Consider the following 24,548-nt stretch of genomic DNA (forward strand, 5'->3'; position numbering starts at 1 on the left):
CAAAAGGAATGAATTCAACATTTCTTCAATGAACAAAACACACAAGCAGAAAAACCCACCGCTTGGTATGTTTAAGCAGGTCTCAGCAATGCATTGGTGCCAGAATCAGGATACTTCAGCGCTTGTAGTTGGCAATACTACTTTCCTTGTGACGTGAGGGGGGGTCCTGCTGTTGGCATAGCTCTTTGGTAAAATGAAATTGGGGGTTCCACAGTGTAAAAACAAAAAAAAAAACCAAAAGGGGGGGGGGGGAAGGAGAAAGGGAGGGGAAAAAAAATTCCACAAGTAGGAACTTACCACAACAGACAATAGTAAGAGTGGGGAGTAGGGTCAGCAACCAGGGCGACAGAGGAGAAAACAGAAAGTATTTAATTAGGGAAATTCCAAAAAACAAACAAGCAGCAAATTGGCAGCAAATAAACTTTAAAATAAAAAAGGGTGAGCATCAATTAAAGTATTTAAAATAAGGGGAAAAGGGCAAAACATGCAACAAATCCGAAAGCTACAAAGCACAAAGATCAGAAAAAGTGTGGCAATGAAGGAGCACGATGACAGACGAGAACAGAAACCATGGGTGTCTTTTACCATGCAGTAAAACATGACTGAGTGATGTTAGAATCATAACCAATGACAGGATTTTCTTCAGGGGTCGATTTAGGGGCAGACGAATCAAAAGAGATGCTCACAGGCCTTCACGTTCGTTGGCTATTGAACACAGATCATTTACTCTCCTACGACACGTACTCCGGATTGCTGTGCTGCCTCATCTGCTCCGGCTTTTCACAGGAACAAGCAAACGATTTACAGGGCCAGCCCCTAAGCGTTAGGGGTTACTCTTAGGCTACCGAATTTCACTTCTTGCTAGGCTGGAATTAAAACTGACATTCAGACATCATCAGCCCAAATTATTTGCGTCACACAATGCCAAAGAACTTCGTTCTTGGCCCCAGTTCGGGAAGCGGGGGCTTCAACGCTCTCCTGTGGTGGAAACATGGAGCGAGATGGCCCATGCCGAGTTGCTCGATTCACAGGAAAGCGGAGATTAACTGGACAGCTGAAGGCTAACCAAATAATGTAACATCATAGTCACAAAACATTTAAAATGTCTTCTGAGCCTTCTCGACGCTCCTGTACCCACTGTGTCGACCGGACTAGGGCCTGAGTTATCGAACTCCCTCTGCTGTGTGCGACTGCGGACGAAGCCGACTGCTTTGTCTATGTTTAATCCAAATGTGTGGTTCTCGTGGTGTATGTTGGAGAAACGTGAGCAAAAAGCCTCTACAAAAATGGACGTAGCAAAACTGACTCCAGTTAAGACAACCGAGCTATCTTCCTGCCAGATAAACAGCTACATAACAAATTGATTGTTCTTAAATGACCAGAATGAAGCAGCCTATTCTCTGGGCTACGGTCTGCACACGCAGTAAAGCACTTTTGTGTTTCAGCACCTCTGAGCATTATTGCTTAAATCGACCCCTGTGGGTGGGGTGAAAATATGGTATGGAGGGATGATATTCTGTGTCAATGCTGATGAAAAGAAATATAAACAAATTATAAAAACAAACTAGTGATGATACAGTGGCTCATTCACCAAAGAACCTCATTAGTGGAACACATCAGCATCCATGCACTACCTACAGCTTCTTATGAAGAATTTCCTACTACAACCACAATCGGTTTATCGGTATTTCTTTGGTTAATGAATTGTTTTAACAGCAGACAGCAACAGAAATACCCACAACTAGCACATGTGGGCAAGCGTTGGCGTGAGTCATCTGAAAAATCTATTAGTGTTCTTTACTAACTAAAATGGAGTTACCTACCTCCCAGCCAGTACTCTGTGTAATAAAAAGTAAAAAGCGCATGTCACAGAAACCAAAAAAAAAAGTTTCAAAGGCCAAAACATGACCATCAATGTAAGGTATCATAAACCTGCAATGGTTCCAATGATTACAAGTCATCATGCATCCACAACGGCCTTCTCTGGCCTTGAAGGACACTCAATGATTGTCCTCTATCATTACACTTAACCTCAGGAATCTGGCGATGCCAGAACGTGCAGAAAACCACCAGACTCTCAGCTGGGTCCTATGAAATCGATGCTCTAATTGACATCTACCGAGCAGCTGATGGCAGCATAAGGGTAACTACACCAACAGACAAACGGTGTACCCAGCAGCCCACGACCAGAGAGCTGGTTGGGGCCGGGGGCTCAGAGTAGCACTGGCACGTACTGGAGGAGGGTCTGCCGAGCGCTTGCCTGCCCTGACAGAAAGGCATGCACCCGACGGGCCTCTCCTAGAAGGTAACGTGTGCTTCTTGAGAGTTGCCAAGTGCTCTCGTCTCCTGCTTAGCTGAGGTTGGTTGAGCTTTGTGAGGGTTGATAACTTCTGATGTCTCTCATCAATGCTCAGCACCTAAGCTGGTGGGGTTTGCACCATCTGAGTTTAGAAAGGTTCCTTTAATTATTTATCCACCATATGAATAGACAAATAAAACCCCAACATTTCTGAACAATACCTACCAGGCTAAAGGCAAGATACAGTGTTTTTCCCAGAAATATAGCATACAAAACACAGGTTAAAATAACATCTGAAAGGATAAACTGACCGATGATTGGAATTTTTAACTCTTGGGTATTTCTAAAGTTACGACGAAACTTAGCATATGATATCTCTCATGTTTCTCACGTTAAATGTCCAGAGAGAAAAAAATCCTGTTATCGATTCTCGCATTTACTGTGGATCACTATTTGACAAATCTCATGTAATCTGATTAAAATGTTTTTTCCTTAACAGGTAGTTTTTATTTGCACTGAGTATTTGAAGTTTCTTCACAGTTCACATTGCAGCTGAAAATTCAAATCATTACCTGGTGAACAATCTTGCTGAACGCTTCTTGGAGTTTACCATGAATAGTAGATAGCTTCTTGGCATCTCTGTTAGCTTCATGAATAGGAATAAGGACTTTGTAAACCTCATTAACTGCTTCATACATGCCAGCCTACAAAAATAAAGTCCACCAGATTGCTCCATCAATTCAACAGCAAGAATGATACATACTACCAGCATTTAAATGGGGTATGTAATGGGATGTAATGGGCACCTTTTTTTAAAAACTATACCCATTTGTGAGTGGAATAAAATCCCCAGTCACCTTTGGAACCAAGAGCCTACTGCATTACACATTGCTACTAATAAATGAGATTATTAACATAATCAAAACTGGCATATTTTAGATGGATATACGCACAAGAGCACAACAAGCTAAATAGGATCCTAACCAAATCTCTAAGAATACGAAAGCTTAAGGGCACAGCACAGGTCATTCTATTTAGTGCATCTTCAACCTAAGTGACTTCTACATCCAACTTTTGGGACTCCATGAGATGGGATTTGTGAAGTTTCCTTAAGATGTCTCTAAGGGAGGGGATGCAGCCCACCACGGGCAGAGATGCTGCATGGCATGGCTTAGCCAGCCCACCGCAGGGGTTCTAGGTCTTTGCTCTGGAGTCGTTGCTGCTTCTACTTAAACCCACTGGATGATGTTTCACATTGTGTCATGGGAAATAATTCGCTCACTTTCCTTGGGTTTTGATGGATACACTACTACTAGCTCATTAATGCTGCTCACATAAAGCTCTCAGCCCACTCTTTCTGAAGAGGAGGAAGAACATTACAGCCTTTCTTTACTGTTGTGAATTCCCAAATGTGCAGTGTTGAAGTGAAAGACACTGGAAACACACAAAGGCCTCTCAGTCCCAGATCCCGTTCTTTGCACAGTTTACTCCAGAGGGCAAACCGAGCTGCCTTGAACAACTAAAACTCCCACTGCTCCATGCAAATTAAGTGGTTAAAATAGAGTTATATACAGAGAAAATATTTTCCTTCATATTGCTGAGCAGTATAAGATTGCTGAAGAAGATAGGTAAAGAAATTAAAAGTCTTCTACCATGGAGAAAGACGCTGCAGCCTGTTCCAGCAATCCCACCAGACCAGCTTCCGTAAAATACTTTCCAGAACAGATACCTTCTTCATCTGGCGACACAACATCATCAGAAACTGCTGACTCTTCCAAAACATTAGAAGATATGTTCTGAGGAGATATAATGTACACAAAATATTTTTACTCAGTTTAAACAACATTCAAAACTCTCAACACTTTGAAAGCCAGCTGATCTTCAATCAAACCCTAACATTTTAAAGAGGCAGCTTTCACGTGCATTTTCTTTAATTTTCTTCTGAACTAGCACAGTACTTCAGCACGCGCTTAAACTACCCAGGCTGGACCACCTACACGTTCAAAGCTAAGTAGGTGCTTGTTTGCTCTACTCAGTATTGTCCTGCTTAACGTTACTAATCACAGGAACCGCTTTCATCAACTGCACCCGCTACGAAATGGTTAGATCGGAACCAACAGAGTAAGCGCAGTGTGAGCATACAGGCAGAGTAATACCTGGCACATGGAGACACTCAGTATCTCAGCACCAGATGACAAAGCCTAAAAATGCGTTACAGAGTCAAATTCCTACCTGAAATGTAACACACCCTACAGGGAGGTATTTTCGGTCTTCCAGCATGCTTAGATATTCAGCCACCAAGGCTGCAGAGTGGACCAGGCACTGGGCTGATTCGGCATGATTGCTCCTCTCAGAGTGCTTTCCAGCCATGTTCTGCAGCCACGTCAGGCGCAGGTCAGGGGAATTCTGATAGCCCTTTGCAATCCTAATAGAAAAGAAAACTTCCGTGATTAGTATTTAGTTATTTCTGCTTAAATAACAACCACCCTCAGTGCTAGGCTATGTAGAAAGACATGAAATAAGAAGTGATATAGATGGAAAGTTACCCTAAATTACTTCATAGATTTCCAAGCCAGTTAGCGGCAGGCAAGCAATCGCAGCTACCCCCCGATGGCAGAATGCTTTTGTGGGTGACTGCTGAAGCTTTCGACCAAAGCTCGAATTTCACTCGGAGACAGGTAGTAAGCCAAAGATGTGGGACAATCCGAGCAGACCTGCCTGGTTGCTTATGACAAAACCTCTGCCGTCTTCTAAGAAGCCTTCAGGACCATTTGTGCAAACACCACGCAATTTGGTAGTTGGGATCTTAACATGGCTCTGGAATATCTTTTGCATATGGAGACCATCGTATGTACCACCACCAAAAAGCCTTTTGCGCAAGCAGGTCCTGGAAGATCCTTAAGTTTTCCCTGATGCGAGCAGGGAGAGTTGTCTTTACTCAGGTGGAAGATGAGATTGTCAGAGACTGCTGGGGAATGGAAACTCCTCTTACCCAAGATAAGTTACATAAATGCCAAACAAAACGTATCAACACCACATTCAAACACAACAGACAGGTACGTATTGGTCCATGAGCACTAAGACCTGAAACTGCTCCAAAAACAAACTCTATAAGGGCTCAAATGTGCAACATCTGAGTCCAAAAGCAAACAGCGAGTAGCTGGGCTGGTTCCAGGGGAAATGTGAATCATGGCAAGCAGTGTAAAACAGGTTTGAACTTAAAGTAAAGTAATTGCTAATAAAAATCAAGTAATCAAAGTTCACAGCAATACAATACCTCACACTCTAAATACAGGAAGTGCAGTAGGTACAAAGCTTTGTTCAAACACCACGTGGAGCACTGACATCTACTGTCCCTACAGTGCAATGGTTATAAACTCTACCTGTACATGAGGTCAATCAGCATTTCTGGATCTTCCTGGTGCTCCTTCATTTTAACTGTGTCAGAGAGGATCATATGGAGGTTGAACACTAGATCCTGGACCTGTAAAATAAATACCGCTGTAATGAACTGGCAATGGAATTTGAGCTACATAATGCTATGTTCAGACCACAGTCGCTCTGAACCTTTGTGTGTTCGAACCTTGGTGTCAGAACTGATCAGGAACCTGAGTTTTATGTACTTAGGTCATTAAAAAAAAGGTACCTCCTTCACGGAATACATGCAAATTCCAGCTACAGATGGAGGTTTAAGACCAGACTGTTAATGAACTACACATTACTTCTCTTTTACCTGATCAGGAAATGTTGTCTCCCTAAGTTCCAGATCTTCTTCAGCATATGTCAAAATAGTCTTCAGGGAACGTCGCAAGAATTCCTCATTGAAGTTCTGGGATGTCCCCACCAGGGAAGAGAGCGACATGGTCACCTGCATTTTCACTCTGGCAAAGTTCTGCAACAGAGAAATTTTTATTATATTTCAACAACCTGGAAATACTCCAACAGTCCGCTGCAACATCAGTGCTCTGATCACTGCACCCTCTTCCTGACAGACACCTGATACAAAAAAGAAAACACAAGTTTTGTGAGAAGGACTGTCACAGAGCAGTGGTTACACTAAACCTCTGATGCTGCTGACTCCATAATCTGATAACAGCGTTATTACGTTCCAGGTGAAGGTTATACTGCAAAAGTTTTAGTTTTCTCTCCTTCTCCCAGCTCTCCTCCCAAGCACCCTGAACAGGATGATGCGCAACTCCCTCTCGTGAACACAACCTTCATTCCAGACACTTTCTTCTGCTTTGGTCAAGCCTAACGACTGCAGTGACCGTTAACTCGCTGCTATCAATCCACCAACAGTCCCTGGGCCCAGAACCAGTGGGTTCCTCCAGTTCTGCTACTCACCACGGGGGATTGTAACCAAAGCAGTGCAAAGATGACTGGAGGAGCACTTTGTGATACATAGCTACACGTCTGCCTGCAAAGTACCAACTGGAAGAGTTAAGGCTGGGAATTTGCTTGACAATTTGAAGTCCACATGGGAAATGTAATTGGAGGTAAGATCTGAACGAAAACAAAGTCCCAGCATTGCTAACTCACCTCCACTAACACAGCCCTTTCAGAAAGGACTCACATACTAGCTGTGCCACAGAAAGGGCTGTGTGGCTGTTTCTGCTCTCACCTAGAGGTGTGCGAAAGGAAGGCAGAGGGAGTCCCTCCAAACAGCCCCTCGAGTGCAAACTGTCCAACCTGGAGAGTACGCAAACCTTCCAAACTGCCAGGTTTGGAAACTCTCGCAGTGGATGTTCCAGGCGGGACTCTGCATCTCTCTAGAAACCGACACGAGAGGCAGCTTGCCTGCAAAGCCATTCCGGGCGTACAGCTCTGACTGGAGACTGGATACTCCTGCTATGCATCGGCCAGTAGCGCGAGGTACTGCAAGATCAGGAGCTAGGCAAAGTCATGTCATGCTCGTTTCAATGGTAAGCCCTCCAACAGCCTGTATCCCACAGGAGTACACAGAGCTCCATCCAGCAGTCCCCAACCAGTTCACACGTAATAACCTAATGAAGTGCAGCAGGATACTCACATTCCCAATCTCAAAGTTTTGCCTCATCAGAAGGTAAAGAGAGGCACTCGCATGCGACCGTATCGTGCTGATACTGCTGCTACAGTGTCTCAGGAGCCTCAGGCACAGGTCTGCACACTGCTCAGTCTCTTCTTCAAACAGCAGCTCAGGGAACTTGAAAAACAGCACATGAGAAAATTAGTGCTTGGACAGAGAGGAACAAGCACTCAGACAAAAAGGCCAGGGCAACCCTCAGCAATGAGCACGCACTGGCATTACAGGAAGGCCAATCCCCTCCGTTTTGAGGGGAATGATGCCAATTTGAGTCACTTCACTTTTGCAGTAAGGCAAAAGCAGACTCACTAGCAGCACCGGAAGGCAACTCATTTTACCCACCCCCGCGACTTGCTCCTACATCTATACTTTTACACTGATTTGATCAGTTCCAAAACCTCAGGCTTAAAACTTGGAGCTTCCCCCAGTATACCTATAGAAACTGGGAAATTGTTTAAATTATGGGTCCAGTAAAACAAATCCACTTCAAGTGAATTTCATACAGCTTAAATTCCACCTGTGCTTTGTGCTCCCTACTGTCTAGGTGCCTCTGCCCGCTTACCACCGGTGCACGCAGGAACCCACACCACACTCAGCCTGTGCAAACTGTACCTTTGTGTGCAGATGCCAAACCCAAAGTGCATAAATATGGCTACTGATAATGAAAACCAGTCAGGTTTTATCAACCACCAGACCGCACTTCCTGGAAATTAATATTGGACACAATAATAAATGCCTGGTGAAGTGTAAGGAAGAAAATAGCCCCATCCTTCAGCAGTGCTGCTCGGGATATATAATAGCATCCGCAGAGAATTCACCTTTGAAACCAAAGCCCTCTGTGTGGCGAAGCAGTGTTGGAGATAAAGTGCACTTTGGTTGCAGGCCATGCTGTGCAGAAGCACTTTCAGCACTCCGCCGAGGATACTCTCTTTGGACTCCGTCACAGAAACAGTCTGCAGTCAAAAGTAAACCAAGAGTTGCATGAGCAAAAATTATCCTCCTGTGTGAGTCTGTGTGTGCGTAAGAGAGACAGAGAATAACTCTGCCGAAAAAAGGCCAAGAAGCCTGGGAGCTTTCCTGCACTGTGCCAATTAACCATGGATATAGGAGGCTGACCTGGAACCCAACGACTTGAGGCAGATTTGAGAAGAACTAGAGGAATCAGTTAAAATAGGGCTTGGAAGTTTTTACAGTTCATTACTGAGGTTTTTGAATAACCACTTCTTATACTACAAAAAGCAAACAGCTGTCAAAAAGCCTGAAGGAAGCTACTGCAACGTAAAACCAGACTGTTTCAGGCTGAGGATTAGGAGAGGTTATTACCACCCTTCCCGCTGCAGCAGGGGAGCTGAACAGTTTCGACAGCATTCAGGCAGTTAAGAGCAGCAGGAAGGTTTTGTTTAACAAAATGCTGCCCGGCCAGGTGATCATAATGCTATTACACCTCTATTTTCTTATCACCCTTACCTGTACAACTATCTCTAGCGTATCCAAAATAATCAGATTTGCTTCCGTTGCAAGATTTCCATCGATAAGTGCCTCATGTTCTATCTCTGCCCTTGATCTAATCAGAGAAAAGAAAGCAATAAAATTACTTTCTGTTTAAGAAGTAGACCTACCTATTTTCCAGTCCAAAATATTTTCACGTTAGCAGAAAACCCCCGGTCACAAAGCGTATATTTATTACCGGACAACACTACAGGGATATTTCAATGCATCCATTAAGAGGACAGGAAGAAAGACTTGTTCTTTTTACAAATACAAACTTACAGGGGATTTACGTTCATCATGCTAGGAGAGCTCACGCTACTTTCTGACACTCCGTTACTCTCCCAGGAACACAGCAACAGTTTAGAATCAAAGTCCAGCTCAAAACTGGTTTGGTAGCATCGTTAGGCATGCAACAGCACAACCAGGAACAGAACGTATGGTGTTATGTTATAGGCTATGGACACAGGGTGGTGCTACACGAGCTAGTAAATCTGCACTGTTGATCCCGGCACCTAGACTGGTTGTAGCACGGGGCGCGTACTGTGAAGGTGCGATCTTTGTCCGTTGGAGCTACGCTAGATTACAGTTCTTGAAGAATATCTTCTTCTCCAAGAAAAATGACACAATTTTGCCGGCATACGCCAGGCACTCACTTTCCTGGAAAGGCTTACAAAGTTCATGCACCCACTCACACCGGTGGAATTCAGCAGCAACCACCTAATTTCAGTGCCACGAGCCGCATTTGGCAAAGACCCAGTAGTATATTTAAAGAGCCCGGCTATGGCCTGTCCTACCACAGGTGCCACCTCCGGCAGACTCATGCCAGGCCAAATCACAGCAGGAGTGTGACCCATGGGAACCGGCAAAATCCAAGCAAAATACACACCAAAGGGGACGGCAGCTGACTCGGCTCTGGCACCCGTATTGCCGCAACCCTCCCCTGCCACACTCTGCTTCCTCTGCGAGCTGGGTCTTAGGCTCATTAGCTACTCTTCGGGCTCCAGAATATGAAGGCTCGGGGCCTGGCCCCATATAAAATAATACCATCTGCAATTAGCTGCGCACAATTCTCGATGTGCAAAGTCTTGCTTATCAGGTTTCAAAGGGTCAGACTCTACCTACGCATGCAGGACACACTTGCAGTGCCATAGGAGCGGAGTGCGATGGACCCAGGTCACAGTAAGCAAGTATGGGTTAAAAAAGCAGGTTTGTAGAGTTATTGAAGCGGATTATTTTGTGGGGTGAGATACCATCCTTTGACCATCAGGGTAGTCCACAGCATGTACGTATGGTCCTCCTGGGAAGAGGAGAGGGCTCAGACCCAGTGCCAGAAGTGAACTGATGAGTTCTTCAGGCCAAATTTTAATCTGGTGTAGCACTGTCCACAGCTCTGGAGTTGTGCCAAGGTGAAATTTATACCTATGCCACTTCATTAGTAGGTTGAAACACACCGGTCACTTGGTTTTCCCAATGCGTCAACAGGACTGGGGTCTTGGACAAAAAGTCAGTACTTGACATAACAAGAGATTATATTGTTGTGTTGGACAAAGCAATTAGAAGCTGTGAAGATGTACTTTCAACTTCAGGAATTGTCAATGTCTTCCAGGGTAAAATTTGGCCTGCCCTCCACCCAGGCTCTGAAGACCCCATTCTCCAGTTTCTTCAGAGCTTCACTTGGGCTGAGATCGCTTTCCTAGGATTAGGAACATTTATTTTGCTGGGAGGATGGAGATTGCAGGTTGCAATTTGAGGACACAGAAAACGTGCACAGCGAAGCTCAAACACAACTCCTGAGCCCTCCGGATCAAACCACACCAAGAGAGGGCACGTTAAAGGAAATGGGTGTCATAAGCAAAAAGAGGCTCATTCCAATCAGTTGCACGCACACACTGAAAACTTCTGCCAAGCATCACAAACAATGCTGTGACGATTGAGTCTGCAGATGTACAAAATGGCAATTTATAAGAACTGCACACCAATGCTACAGTACCTGGCTGGTTTGTGGCTTCTAAAAGCACAGCACATGTGGAAAAACAATCAAAGTGATGGATTAGGACAGGAAAGGAAAGCGAGCTTTGACAACTCCAGAATGCTCTTATGGAATAAAGGAAATATGACGTGAGATATATATGCTATCTGTGAATACTGTTAATGGAACTTCTCTCTAAGTTACAGTTTACTACAGAGTTTTAGGAAGGTAATGGATTGTATCAGTCTCTTTATATCTCATTGTAAAATCTAAGAAAGCAAGGGACAGTGGAAAAGCAAAGAGTTAAATAGGGCAGTGTTGGACTACAAGCTATTTGCACACTGCCAGCCCTCTTCCGCCTGAGGGCCCAAACCTGCTCACATGAGAGCTGACTGCTGCCATTGACCTTCTACGGGGAGAGAGACCCTGCATTCTCACAGGCACTGTCACATTCTTAATGTAGAAGGATAAGGCAGAGTTACTTGTCAAGCTTTTCTGTGTTTTGACGCCAGTGAGTCATATCCTTTCTCCATCTCAAATTCTCTTGACTTCCAAACGCGCTCCCAGAAGGACTTCTCTCTGCAGGATAATATTAAAACAACAGCAGTCATCTAATGCTAATTTTTTCGCATGGGTAGCGACTCTAGATTTGTTCATAAGTGACAGGTGACAGTAAACTATGACTCCTTAAGAGCCCAGGGCTGTGGCACTCACCCAAGAAAGATGTTAACATGGCTCCTAATTCTGTCACTGCTGAGTGGCATGAGAGGCAACTTCACTTGCAGCAGCTTTGTATGCAAGAGGGCAATGAGCAACGGAGACCACTTTGTGTGCTGCCACATGCCAGCTCACCATCGATCTAACTGAGACACTCAAATCAGGGAGGCAGCTATCAGGGCTCGTAAGAGAAGAGCCTTCATTGGACTACGTAAGGAGCCTGTGTGTGGCAATCCTCAGCACTCTGGTAGTGCTGTCCTCAACTGGCACACAGTAACGTTCTCAGGGCGGTTCCTAGACCCCCCTTCTGACCTCACAGTCTTTTATGTCTTTATGCTGAGAGGGCAGGGGAATTTCAAGCAATAAAGACAATCAGGCCAGATTAAGGAAAAAAAAAATACAAAGGTCCCCATCTCTCCGAAGTGATTCATTAGTTATGGCTCTAAAATATTTACTCAACTTAGCCCACAATGACTGTTTCACATCTGCTCTGCCACAGGCGTGCTGGCACGAGACAAAACCACAGTTCTGATTCTTGTCCTGACCCCTGGGCCATCCTTCCTCCCAAACAAGACAAACAGCAAAAATCACCAGAAGGTGCTTGTTACCCCAACCACTGGCTATTTCAAGCCTCATTAAGTTAGCAGAAATAGCCAGGCATTTTCAGAGCTATCAAAGCAAGATCAGGCAGTTCGTTTTCCACTCTGATCCTTGCAGAGGACATCCTAGAAGGTGGCTCTGAAAGATACTACACTGGAAGAGGTTCAGGCAAGAACACCCCATAAATGAGATGTTGTCACACGTACACTAAAGCAATTGAGTAACAAACTGCCTGTAGATGGTAAGTTCCATCTACAGGGAGTTTATTTAGGAAAAGTGTAGAAATTCTGTAGACCCAGTGAAGCATGCTGTAAACTGCAACAGCTTTTTCTCGGGGCCCCTTTGTCTGAAAATCTTGATGGGTAGTATCATCTCACACCATGGATGGGTGCAAGTAATTGTTGCGGATGGGAGTAGCAGTTTTCGGAAAAAGGGGACAGCCCAGAAGACTTCTTTACTCACCTAGCTGTCCTCTGCTTCTTCGGACCATTTCCTGCCTTGCCCCTATGCTTCCCAAAATAGCTTCTTCAAGTTTGGCTCTCATGTCTTTCGACTTCTTGAATGTCAGGCTGTTCATTCTTTCAAATACTTTCTTGCCCTGCAAGTTTCAGATGAGACCATGAGGGAAGATTCTTTCAATCTGGGATATTTTCTAAGCATTACAACTCAAAATATCTTTCCTGTCTAAAGACATACAGCAAGAAAGGAATATAGGTTTTGCTGCTGGCTAGATCATCTACCCAGACTCCAGCATCGCTACAGAAAACTCTCTTGTTGATAGTAAGCAAAATGGCCAAGAGTTATCCCCTTTCCCTGCAGCAGTTCCCAGATGAGTGGCAAGCAGCACAGACTGCTTCAGAAGTGAAACAAGGCACAGACACTTGCACGGCTGAAAAGTAAACATGGAAAAAGGCTAGAGGTTGCACAGAGACTTGCTCAGCCTTGGGATTCTGAATACAGGAAATACTTAGGAGAGAGCAGGAAATGCCTTTCTGCAGTCGTGTAAAGAATAGGAGTATAAAGTTCCTCGGCAAGCCCTAGAAGGAACTTCAGGAGGTTTAAACAATATAGCAGTACCTTGTACTCAAAGCAGGATACACAAAGATAAAGCAAATCCAGCAGGCGATTGAGCTGCAACACTGACAGGTCTGTGAACCATTTCTGCAAGACACTTTCATCCGCGTTCTTGAGCACCCACAGGAGGCAGATCAGAAGGCTGCGGCTGGACTCTGTCGAGAAGGTGGAGTGCTGCCTGCCACTCTAAAATAGACAAGTCAAGACATTTGCCACACTGTATTTCACATCCAAACACTTCAGTCATCACTAAAAGGATCTGCATCAGCTACCACCCCAGCCTAAATAATTACCAAACAGGAACAGAAGGCGAATAGACATTTTTTACTGACAACCAGGAGAAGATACACATTTCTCTTTCTCAACCAACAGCTCAGTGGAGCCCACAGATAGTCAAACCACAAGAGTGAAGCAGCAGTTTGAACCAAAATAATCACATTGTATGAATGAAATACCCGCTTCCCTCAAGGTGCCTTTAAGAACCTCCAGCAGGTTAACAGTTAAGCAGAGGGGCTCCATTCATTATCTCACGTATGTATCAGTATCTCACTTGTGCACATAAAACCCAGCAAAATAGGGTCCTGATGCAGGAGCAAAGGGAGGAGGAGCAAGAAATGGAAGGGCCTGCCTGCTACCGGAATCAGGAGGATTCCCTCCCTCCCTGGGCAGAGAACAGGGGAAGCAGCCCGTTTATGTCTTCAGCTAGGTGGGATTTAGATGTGGTGAGAATTTTTGCTTAGGGCTTAGAGCTCATAATGACCGCTGCACTTCACAGAGCTTTTATCAGATTGTTTCAGAAAAAAGAGAACCTTTATCAGAAAAGAGAAGTCTTCCATTTTCTGAGGTTTGTTGATTTTTATCCCCGCTTGGCATTCTCTTATACCCTCTCTGAGAGAGGCACAACAACATGCAAACGAGATTTGTTCCCCCCTTGTCTTTCACCCTCTGCCTCCCTGTGTAACACCCAGCTGCAGGCTGATATGATTCCCTACCACATGATCAGCCCCACAGGACCTGCACGCGTAAATATTTGCTTGTTGACACAGATTGAGGGTCAAGGAATAGGGAGAGATGGCTTTGTACCGATGAGGCGAGTAGAAAACTGCTGGGCCGGGCGAGCTGAGGGACCGATGTTCCCGCGATGGCCATGGCAACTGTCTGGCTTATCATGCTTCCACCCTCGCTTTCGTAATCATCAACAGCGACGCAGCTTGGCCTCCCTCGCTGATTGTGACTCTCTGCCGGGAAACACGCACAATCTAGTCAATCCCCAAATTCAAGTTTCTCTCCCCAGCCTCCCTCCGCAGTGCTAGTTTCATTGAACTGTCTGGCAATGCAAACTGAAATTCATCACGCTCACGGGGTCCTGCAATTAAGCAGGATTACTATTTGGGGTCAGGCAAAGCAAAGAAAACAACAATTTTCAAACGCAACCCACACAACCTCAGTGTCCAGAATCCTTCTGAAAATAGACCTTTTGTCCCTTTGAATACTTCACTCTAAATCCTTACTTGCAGCTTTATTGTGTCATTAAACTCAAAGGACGTAGATGACAACTCCAAATTCCAAACTATTCTTGATTGGACTCCCTGCCCTGGTTTGAAATAACCCACCTCTGCTGCTCCTCAGGACACTTTGCAAAGCACCCCTGAAACGGAGAGCTGACGGAGCTGATGGAGAGGAAGAAGACGAACTCTGCTTATCCTTTGGAATTGTTGTGAGAATTGTACAGTACGTGGGGTGACTTTTTGAGCAGGTCAGAGACATAGAGGGAGGGTGGCTACACGTATGCAGCAGCCAGCCAGATGTAAACTAAAAGGCATCGCTCGTTTTTCGCTTCATACAAACAAGCGGGCGAATGCAGCTTTTGAGTGTTAACAGTCATTGAGGGTACACACTGCAAGTGTAGTTTAGGAAATGAATGCGAAAACATGTTAAAGTTGTGATTCAGAAATAGAAACCATCTCATCCAACAGTAAAGGGCTTTGTAGTTCAATTTCAGAACCCAAACGTTCAAGTCTTGCGAGCAGATGAACGTATACTGAAAGCACAGAATATAAAATACCTGTAAAGTCATAAAGCTGAGGCACGGTTTCCATGATCACGCCAATCAGAGGTAGATACAGCATTGCCACCCGGGCCTTTACCTGCGGGTCGGCGTACCGCGGATCCGAGTCGTGACTGGACAGTAAATTGTGTACCATATTGATGACCTTCTTATGCAATCCAAATAAACTGTTAAAAGAGAGTTGGGTCACACAGATTAGTTAATATCTTCAAAGCAAACTACACTTTGTAACTAAGGGGCTTCAAAAAAAAAAACTTCTGGGTTTTATTTTTAACTTCACATAAACTTCCATTACACGTATTTTTTGATCTCCCATACATTTTACAAATGGCTGGGTTTGCACTACGCCATATAAAATGTACAAAAAGTATCTTGCGGAAGTGCACACACAATATAATGTGAACACTTTCATACTTTCCATACAAAGCCCCAGCTCCTGCTATCGCTCAAGAATCGAGTCTCCTAAAGACCATTAGGAAAACTGAAGAGAATATGGAAAACAGGGAGAGACACTTGAGAGGACAGTGGGTTTAGTGAAACTATTTGTTCTTTTCTTGTTTCTATTGAACATCATTTACAGAGAGAAAAGCCCTCCTAAGACGGAACATTGCTTTTATCAAGCGATCGGGACGTTTCCGCTTCAGTTCCCCGACCTCCCACAGAATTATTCAACCAAATCAGTAGACAGATCAATAATTCTGAATAGAAAGTGTCAAAGAAATGGAGGGGTAGAAGGAAAAAGAGCAAAAAAAGGCCTTCCTCATTATGAAGACGCAAAGGATGGCAGGGCCCAAGCACCACCCCTTTCGCAGGGCACCCTGCGGGAGCCTACTCGGTGCTCGGGCCTTGCAAACACAAACTCCCCTGAATCTCTCAAGAACTCGCTCTGCTCCTTTCAGTTCCCTCAGCCGCCACACAGAGGCAAAACTCTCTCAGGGCAAACAGCGGGCATCTCTGGAGCTATTTGCTTCCGTAGGCAAACCAGGCCAAGAAGGCAACTTTACCCCATGCATGAAGCAGCCAAGGAAGCTCATACATTATGCAGCAGCAAAAACATAAGCTTCAATGTTCAGACCTGAGGTATTAAAACAAGTGCTGAATTTCAGGCAGTATCCACTTTACCTGAAAAGTAGAGTTGAGTTCTGGTTAAAAAAGACGAGAGGCTTTGACTGGATTGTTGGGGGTTTAAAATTATTTAAAAGACACCACTACAGGTTAGGAGGCCGCTAGCTAGTTGTAGCTACACGTCTTTCCTGTGTTTTTCAATCAAGCCGTAATGAGATCCTACAATTGCTTGTTTGGGTAATTAGTGAGACCCTTAAAAACTAGGAAATGCTTATTTAAGTGACCGATTCCTTCAGATTAAGGTTAAAGAAAAGTCTTTGTATTATTTTGAAGGAGTGGCACCTAAGATGTGTTTCTAACAGTTCAAGGGAAACTATGCTGCAGGCCACAGAACTGTGTATAGGGAAAACACACCCAAACAAAGCGGTGTAATTCAAACCCAGGGCTACGTGGATTTCTTTCTCGCTTTTCCAGAACAGAGCAGGTACCGTGGTGGATCGATCCATAGCACAGAGGAGGAAATACAGCCCACTAATCTTTCTGGCTGATAATGCAACAAATTGATCTTGCCGCCCTCCAACCGTCCCCTCTGTTATCTCAGCCCTGGCCTGAATTTGTGTCAACACCGCACACTTTTGGAAAACTGACTTTTGTCACTGAATACTGAGGGCCAAATTCCCATTTTCTCACTTCTGTCCTGCAACATCAGTCAATATGGGCAACATGGGCGCTATGAAACGAGCAGTATGAGTTAATAACCAAAGCACCACCGCATTGTTTGCAGAGACAATCCGCTCAGGGTCTAGCTGCTTGGACTCACTCTCTGTAACTGTCACGTCCCGCCGCCTTCCTTCATCTGCACGCTGCATTCTCCTGTAGACTGGAAGTGCTCGGGAGGAGGACTGTAACGTACCGTGTTACTGTACAGCACAGAGGGATCTATCTAACGCACCACCTTCAGCCACCGCAGCCTTTTCTGCCCAGCTCAGTCCAAAGACTTCTTACAAAATGGGTGAGCTAAAATTTAACATATTTTGCTAATGGAGCAAAAAGAGCAAGGACAGAACACATTTAAGGCTCTGTATCACCTAAGGCAAAGCTCTAACACAATAAGCAACAAGAAGGGCCTCCCTCTCCACTCCTGCTGCAGGATAATGTAACTGGGAACAATTCTCAGCTTTTCCAATGGTGGCCAAAACGTTTTAATGGCAGGCACGCCTGAACCCCCTACTAATAACCCGCTGATGATAGTATATGATTGTTAAAAGTCTTCAGGCAAGGGAAAAGGAGATCTGAACAGACTGGTTTACTTTATACGGTGGATCTACTAGGGCAAATGCAGAAGGTTGAAGCCTGAGAAGAGCTAATAAGGTGCAAACTGCAAGTCATTCAAAAATTAAAAACCAAATGCGTTACTGGTATACGCCTCCACCAAAATTCACGTGCTTTGTTCAAAATGCATCTCCAGAGTTGAACTGGTATCGGGGGCTTTTTCTACCTAGACAAGGTTTGAGAGAGGAGCCGTCTCCCCAGCAAGCACCAGCAAGATCATGCTGATAGCTCCTTCATGCAGCTGGGCAGAGACTACCATCCTGGTCCAAGCTTAAGTGCTGAGAATAGGAAGGTGAAAGGGCTCAAGAGGCGGGTAGGTGAGAACAGAAAGTTTGTGAAGAAGAAGGGCAAATATAGTCAGAGACAGGACCTGATTTCTAAGCAGTGAGCAGGATGTTCCTACGCTACGAAACGGGTTTCTGCAGAGAGTGTATATGGGTAAAGATTTGCTGCTTTTTCCATTTCGGACCAAACAAATGGGACTGCGGTGTGTTATGCACATATACAAGAAAATATTCTAATTTACGGCATCACTTTCTTCTCCAACAGGAAACAGAATGAATGTTTAACTCCTGAGCCCTCTCGGTAAAGGGGCAGAATTAACCATGAATCATCAGCATTTGTCGACTCGGCTGAAATTTTCGAGTCCACCTTGAGAAAAATGTCTGCAAGAGAACTTAGGACTGTGGAAGCAATCAATAATTTCCATTGAAACCCATTTTAAAGAGGCAAGGCAGAATACAGCCCTAAATAACACAAGTAACAGACTGGACGTCAGGACTATAGGCTACACTCCTCCTTCAGAAAATTATTTGCTGCACAAGCCAGGCAAGTCACCGACAAACTCTGCATGCTTGACTCTATTTGTCTATTTATGTAACCCGCAGGGGCCTCGTCAATGCATAATTTATGTTTAAAAAGAGCTGGGAGGACCACAGGCGAAATACATCGTAACATTTAAAACCATCAGCAACAGAGACCTCCTAAATGTTGAAAATTTTTTTCTTGTTACAATTGAGAAAAGCTATTTTCCCCTTAGAGCTCCAGCAGCGCCCCTGTGGCATCTGGGGGCTCCAGCAGGAACCTTTTTCCCTTCTCAGCTGGAAAAATGTGACTGAAATCATATTTACAGAGTCAAGGCTAAGGAAGTAAGAAATGTGAGGCGTAGGGAGAAAGAAGAGGATTCGTAAAGAACTGGTTTCTTATCTTCTCAGCTCACACATTTAAATCAATTCTGGCCATGCCAGAACTTGCTTTGCATCCACCTTTTGCTTGGAATTACGGAAAACTCTTGGGGGGAAAAAAAAAACGGTAAAGATTTACCCTTCTGCATCAGGATCTAAAATGACAGCCAGTTCTGTTAACACAAGCCCGGCCAAGTAATGCTGTTGGCGGAAAGGCACAGACAATTCAAACATATTTGCAATCTTCTGGTCTTGGACATTTGTGGAGAACCCAGAACTCTGTGGAAAAAATGGAGTTTCAGAAGCTGCACAATGAGGCCCCTTGGAACACAGAGTCAAAGCTTATGAAATACATTAGAAGCAGTTTTCAGAATTAAAGACAATCTCACATAAACAACCTTTTCCCTTTTTTGTTTGGATCTAGGCACACCTACTTACTTTACATCCAAGCTCACTAACTCTTCCATTTAATTCTGTTTGTTGTTACTTTCTTCCCACCCACAGGGCAGACCTTAGGGAAGTTAAGCCAAATAACCTTTAAAAGTGGATTAGTTAAATATTTAACTCAGGTATGGATGCTCTTATTCGGGCTGAAGGAGGCTTTAATTTGATTTAGTTTACGTAATTTTGCGACTAATTAATCCACTTGAATGACACACTTGCTGATCCAAATTACTTTTTCTGAGCAGGCTAGGACTAAGCTACAGCGCGCTAGAAAGATCCTTGTTTTGTACGAAAAGGGTAACGCTGGACAAAGCATTTCCTTTAATGGCTCATTTATGTTCATGCGTTTGTCCAATATAGGAGGGGACTAGGTCCGTAAGGACAGTGTATGGTCACTACGAGGACAGGGATACGGGCATTCTTTTTTCAATAATAAAAGATCAAAAGAAGTCAAAACCTATGTGGCAGGAAAAACGGCTTTCTAAATAAACACTTCCAAAAAATATTAGCAAGCAGAGGCTGAAAATACAGGTGACTCATGTGATTTAAGTCTCAGAACAAAGCTCAGCTTGCGTTTCCACAACGGATTCTTCTCACAGCGTACCTGAGAAGTCGCTGAAGACACAGACGGTGATGGAGATGCAGGCGGTGTGAGCAAGCTGCAGGGTAAATTCAAGGTGACGTAGTGTTCATGGCTGCAAATGATGCGAAGGAAGTCTAGCCTCAAAGATACCAGGTTACTCGGATTTGTTAAGGAATACAGCTTTGAAGAGACCTGGCAAGTTTAGCCCATAAAATTGCAGTTAGTACCAAAAGAGAGCATAAATGTAGCATGAACCCCCTCCTCCCCCGTCCCACCACTGCTCCCCAAAAACACTTCCAAAGCAAGAACTGAAGAGCTTGATATCATTAAACGGTCACCTCCACATCACTTCTTTGTGCTACAGGTTAAATTTCTGATGTGCAGGAGCCGTACATGTCCCAGAGCCATACACGTCGCAGCCAACAACACATATATCAATACAAGATGTACAGAACAGCCATATTTGTATAAGCAAATGAAGAACTATGTACTTCACATCCTATTGATTTCAGTAGGGAGTTGAGAGAAGCAGGACCACGCGGTGTGATGCATTAACAGGTCAAAGATGCGGGTTGGCTAATATACAGCAGGCGAGAAAGCTCAAGCGCTATAGCTGTTCTTGCCCCTTATATAAAATGTTTTAGGCTCTGCGGCAAAAATGAGTCTAAGCCTAAGCTCCTGATGCCTCGTCATCTCCTTTATAGAGTGTCAGCACGGATGTTTGTAGTCAAACGAAACTTCATGGTTTGAGGCGATTTCCCTGCCACAACATTGCAAATAAGCTCCCCAACGCATAACACAGGAACCCTCCTTATGGGGGGGGCGACCTTGCATCCTCAGAAGGGTGGCAAGGGGATCTTGGTGATCAATATGATCATACAGGGTCAGTGTGTCCTTGAGACCCACTGACAAACCATGATAGTCTGAGCTCTCTCACAAAAACTCCTACTAACTTTTGATTTAATTACTCTGAACGTGGTGAGCAGAGGGAATCATTCTTCCTTCCTGCTGCATGTCCGTTCACTCAAGGGAGTTACTTCTAATCCAGATTTAAGAGTGTAATCAGAGAGGCGTAAACTCTAAATCACCACTGAGGATGCCTTGCTATCTCTAAAAAGATCTGAATAGCAGGATTCTGTGTCCACACTTTACTGTCTGTCCAAAGAAAGTTAAGAGTAATAGGCTACACTACGGCTCACAGTTAAGTCATACTATTATTTATCTGCATTCACCTGTTTGTAGCAGGTCTTAATAAGAGCAAAAACAAATCCTCTGTCCATGATAGACAACAGGTCATTAAGGAAAAACGCAAGGCTGGTGTTGAGCCTTTCGACCATTTCTGTATCCTAGAGAGAAGGAAAAGAAAAACGGGAAAGAAAATGAAGCGCACACCGTATGTTTTCAAACGATTCCCGGTCCAGGCACCAGCAAACAACATGCAGGAGGCCTGGTGCCTCAGCTCCGACCGGGGTTCAGTTTAATTGTTTGCCATTACCTTCTGAAACCGAGAGACTATATCACTGGCAATTGTGCTGACCAAAGCAGTTACATCATCCATGAAACGCTCAGGAAAACGATTCTTTCTTGGCGCATCCAGTTTGTCAGCAAAATACAGATGATGCACCATGCTCTTCACCTATAGAAATATAAATTACAACAAAGTCACTTGCAGTTGTGGCTGTCTGTGTTTTAAACCGTGAAGTGTAAGACAATAAGCAAGGTATTTCCAGTTTGCTCACCATCAGCTCGAAGAAGAACCAGGCCTGCTGCAGGGCTGCCTCCCGCACGCTCCCGCTGCACACAACCCACTGTAGGGCCAGCTCTTCGTGAAAAAGCTACACAGATTCAAATCCAGAGTTAGCCCGAGCCTCAAGATCAGCTCACAAAACAGTCCGCATGAGAAATGGTAGCACGGTCCATGGAAAGTATGGCAAACAATGAGGTTAAGCAAAATAAGTGACTGGGAACATGACAGCAGTGGTGGCATCCCTTAAAGAAATCCCCAGCTAACCATGAAGGATGATGGTATGATACGTGACGTGAGAAACGTTTCACAGCATCTTGCTCCACAATTGAATTTCAAGTGTCAAAAGAATTTTCCGCCCACCCCCCAAAAAAAAAAAAAAGTTTGGTGCTCAAATTAGTTTAGTTTAAAAGTCTACCTTTCTGCCTGGTCTGATTTTCGCAGGAAAAAGGAGTAAAAAGCGGACATATAAAGCGATTTGTACAAAGATGTATATTTACTGTGAGAAAGGACTTAAAAACAGTAAGAAAGAAATGTGGGGCTAAGAAAACAGCTTTTCGATTTCTTTTCTCGGGAGGAACAACCCACAGACCGGACGTTGTCAGTGAGCACATTTTCATTACACAAAAAGTCAGGCATTTTGTCTTTCGGACATTGTTGAGTAGGATCTCGTCTCCTCGAAGGGAGCGCGCTTTCGAAGTAACTCCTATTCACTTTCTGGAGTCACTTTGGCTTAACACCTATATAACTGAGTTCGGCACACGGCCGTAATGCCAGCCATCTAACACATTATAATTTTGCACACAAGAATGTATCGTTTACATGTCTAGACGCCGCTATTCATATTTTTTGAAAGCCAGTAATAAACTGGCTCCAAACACTATGGACATTAAATGAGACGAGCTATTCCTGATCATTTCATTCTTCCCGATTCAAGTCTGTCGGAATACTTCATATTCACTACAGCCTGGATATTCAGAGGTGCTAAGCAACAGCAGTTCCTAATGACCTCGGAAAAAATCAGGCTATAAATAAAAGAATAGATTGCATCATGTTTTCAGAATGACTTGACCTCCCTGCCCCACAATATCAATTGTCTTCACTGAAATCTACCTTTTTAGTTGGTAATCGTCCTGTTAATGTTTGTAAGAAACTTGACGTCTCAGTGTGCGAAGACATACGATTACAACTTCGATCCGTAGCCTACGGAGTGGAGATGAATGAATGATGACAGGACATTAAAGTTTGCTGTGGATGGGTTTTGCAGCTCAAGGACAATGTACGTTTACAAAAATACTGTTCCAACTGTAGGCTTTTACTGTCTTTATACCTTTTTATGCATTCTCAAACTCTTACTCATTTACAGACTCGGTTTAAACAAAATGACAGTACTTTTTATTGTTTTAAGACACAGAGACTACTTAAATAACTGCACGTTCTTATGCACAAAGACACTTAATGCTGCAAAGCATGAAACCTTTTCATCATCGTATTTTATCAACATGCATACATCAAGGAAGTAATACTTGTCATTTCAGTCCATACCTCTCAATCTACCAGAGACCAAGCGCGTGGGGGTGTACCCCACGGCGACGCTGCTACCGGCACAGGGAATGAGAAAATTACTGAAGTTCTCCTTCTGATGGAAATAATTTGCCAGGAGCGCAAGTGAACTCAGACTAAATATTTCTGGAAGACCGATAAACTCGAGAGGAGGTACAGTTGAGAGGTACGTTCAAGGCAACCATGCAGTGGAAAGCAGCAGGCAACAGGGGCTAAATAAGTTAAGTCTTTCTGACTGAAGCTGCTGTTAAGTTTTCATACTTTGCAACACAGAGCAGACACAATCGGCCCTAGCGAGTCACTGGCTCCAGCGCCCAAATTTACTTGTTTTAAGAGAGAATTTTACAGGTGTACCAATTTTGGTTTAACAATATTCCACTCAACAGTCATGAAGGATTACTTGACGATGAATACTTAATGCTTGATGAAAATGGCAAAATGGTTCACAACATCGAAAGAAATGGCAAACATGGACAAAACTATGAAGCTGTGATTAATGTTCCCACTTAGAAATGTGCTCCACTTGAAGCTGAAACTAGTGTTAGAGAGAGAGAAAAAAGAAAAGAAAAGCAGTCACAGCATTTACATTTCACAGACCAGCAACCACTGAAACGAAAGAAGGGGACACGTTCACGCATTTTGAGGTTTTTCATGCAGTGTGGTGAGGTGGTAGGGGAGAAGATGCTAATTTATAAAATAAAACTCACAAAGCTTCCAAGGAATAAATAAATAATTAAAGAAAAAACCAAACAAACGAAACCAAACCACCAAAACCGGAGTATACACCGAAAGAAAGATATTCTACAGGGAAACATCAGGGAAAACAAAGCCAGAAAAACCTCTACCGAAGACACCACCTGTGTTGACTCTGCACTTGGGCTGGGGTTGGATCCCCATGGGGCTGCTTTTGGACCACCAGTGTTTACCCAGGAATTGGAGCGATCTAAACCCTGGGCATGTAATAGAAAGCAGTTGGGAAAGGAAAGAAATATTACATGTTGCATGCCACACAGTAGTCAAAGTTTAGTCCTTCAAAGCAATCAAACCGGGTACACTGCAAAGACATCACCCGTTAGCACTGTTAAAGCGGCCTGAATTCTCAGGTGTCTGTTGAGACACTTTAGTCCAGAGGATTATGTTTTACATCTCATCCCACACATACAGCATACTAATACTGTCGACAGCTCTGGTCCAACCTGTCCTACTGTAACTCTTGACGTTCAAAACCAATCCTCCTCCTGAAAAATCTCACTTTGACCGGTTTAAACCCATTCACTTCGGCAGATGGAGCCAGCCCAGATTTACAGCGTGGCAGGGGAAAACTGGTGCACAGATGTGAAAGTCACGGAGGAT

General features: G+C 44.1%; 1 protein-coding gene across 1 annotated transcript in view; it reads right to left on the reverse strand.

Annotated features, from left to right (window-relative positions):
- Positions 1-24,548, reverse strand: part of DOCK7 (dedicator of cytokinesis 7) — a gene marked incomplete at its 5' end in the record, with an annotated part of 107,034 nt that overhangs the window by 12,021 nt on the left and 70,465 nt on the right. The window contains 20 exons of the mRNA XM_082483646.1: positions 2,872-3,003; positions 3,952-4,095; positions 4,532-4,724; positions 5,683-5,783; positions 6,033-6,191; positions 7,329-7,481; positions 8,180-8,314; positions 8,829-8,925; positions 11,304-11,400; positions 12,601-12,736; positions 13,216-13,398; positions 14,296-14,450; positions 15,278-15,447; positions 19,001-19,140; positions 19,910-20,080; positions 21,121-21,234; positions 21,384-21,524; positions 21,628-21,723; positions 22,746-22,835; positions 24,053-24,145. Of these exons, the coding sequence (XP_082339772.1) occupies positions 2,872-3,003; positions 3,952-4,095; positions 4,532-4,724; positions 5,683-5,783; positions 6,033-6,191; positions 7,329-7,481; positions 8,180-8,314; positions 8,829-8,925; positions 11,304-11,400; positions 12,601-12,736; positions 13,216-13,398; positions 14,296-14,450; positions 15,278-15,447; positions 19,001-19,140; positions 19,910-20,080; positions 21,121-21,234; positions 21,384-21,524; positions 21,628-21,723; positions 22,746-22,835; positions 24,053-24,145 (2,700 nt within the window). The remainder of the gene's footprint in view (positions 1-2,871; positions 3,004-3,951; positions 4,096-4,531; positions 4,725-5,682; positions 5,784-6,032; positions 6,192-7,328; positions 7,482-8,179; positions 8,315-8,828; positions 8,926-11,303; positions 11,401-12,600; positions 12,737-13,215; positions 13,399-14,295; positions 14,451-15,277; positions 15,448-19,000; positions 19,141-19,909; positions 20,081-21,120; positions 21,235-21,383; positions 21,525-21,627; positions 21,724-22,745; positions 22,836-24,052; positions 24,146-24,548) is intronic.

The sequence above is a fragment of the Vanellus vanellus genome (genome assembly GCF_965231255.1).
Source record: "Vanellus vanellus genome assembly, chromosome: 5".
NCBI classification, from domain to species: Eukaryota; Metazoa; Chordata; class Aves; order Charadriiformes; family Charadriidae; genus Vanellus; species Vanellus vanellus.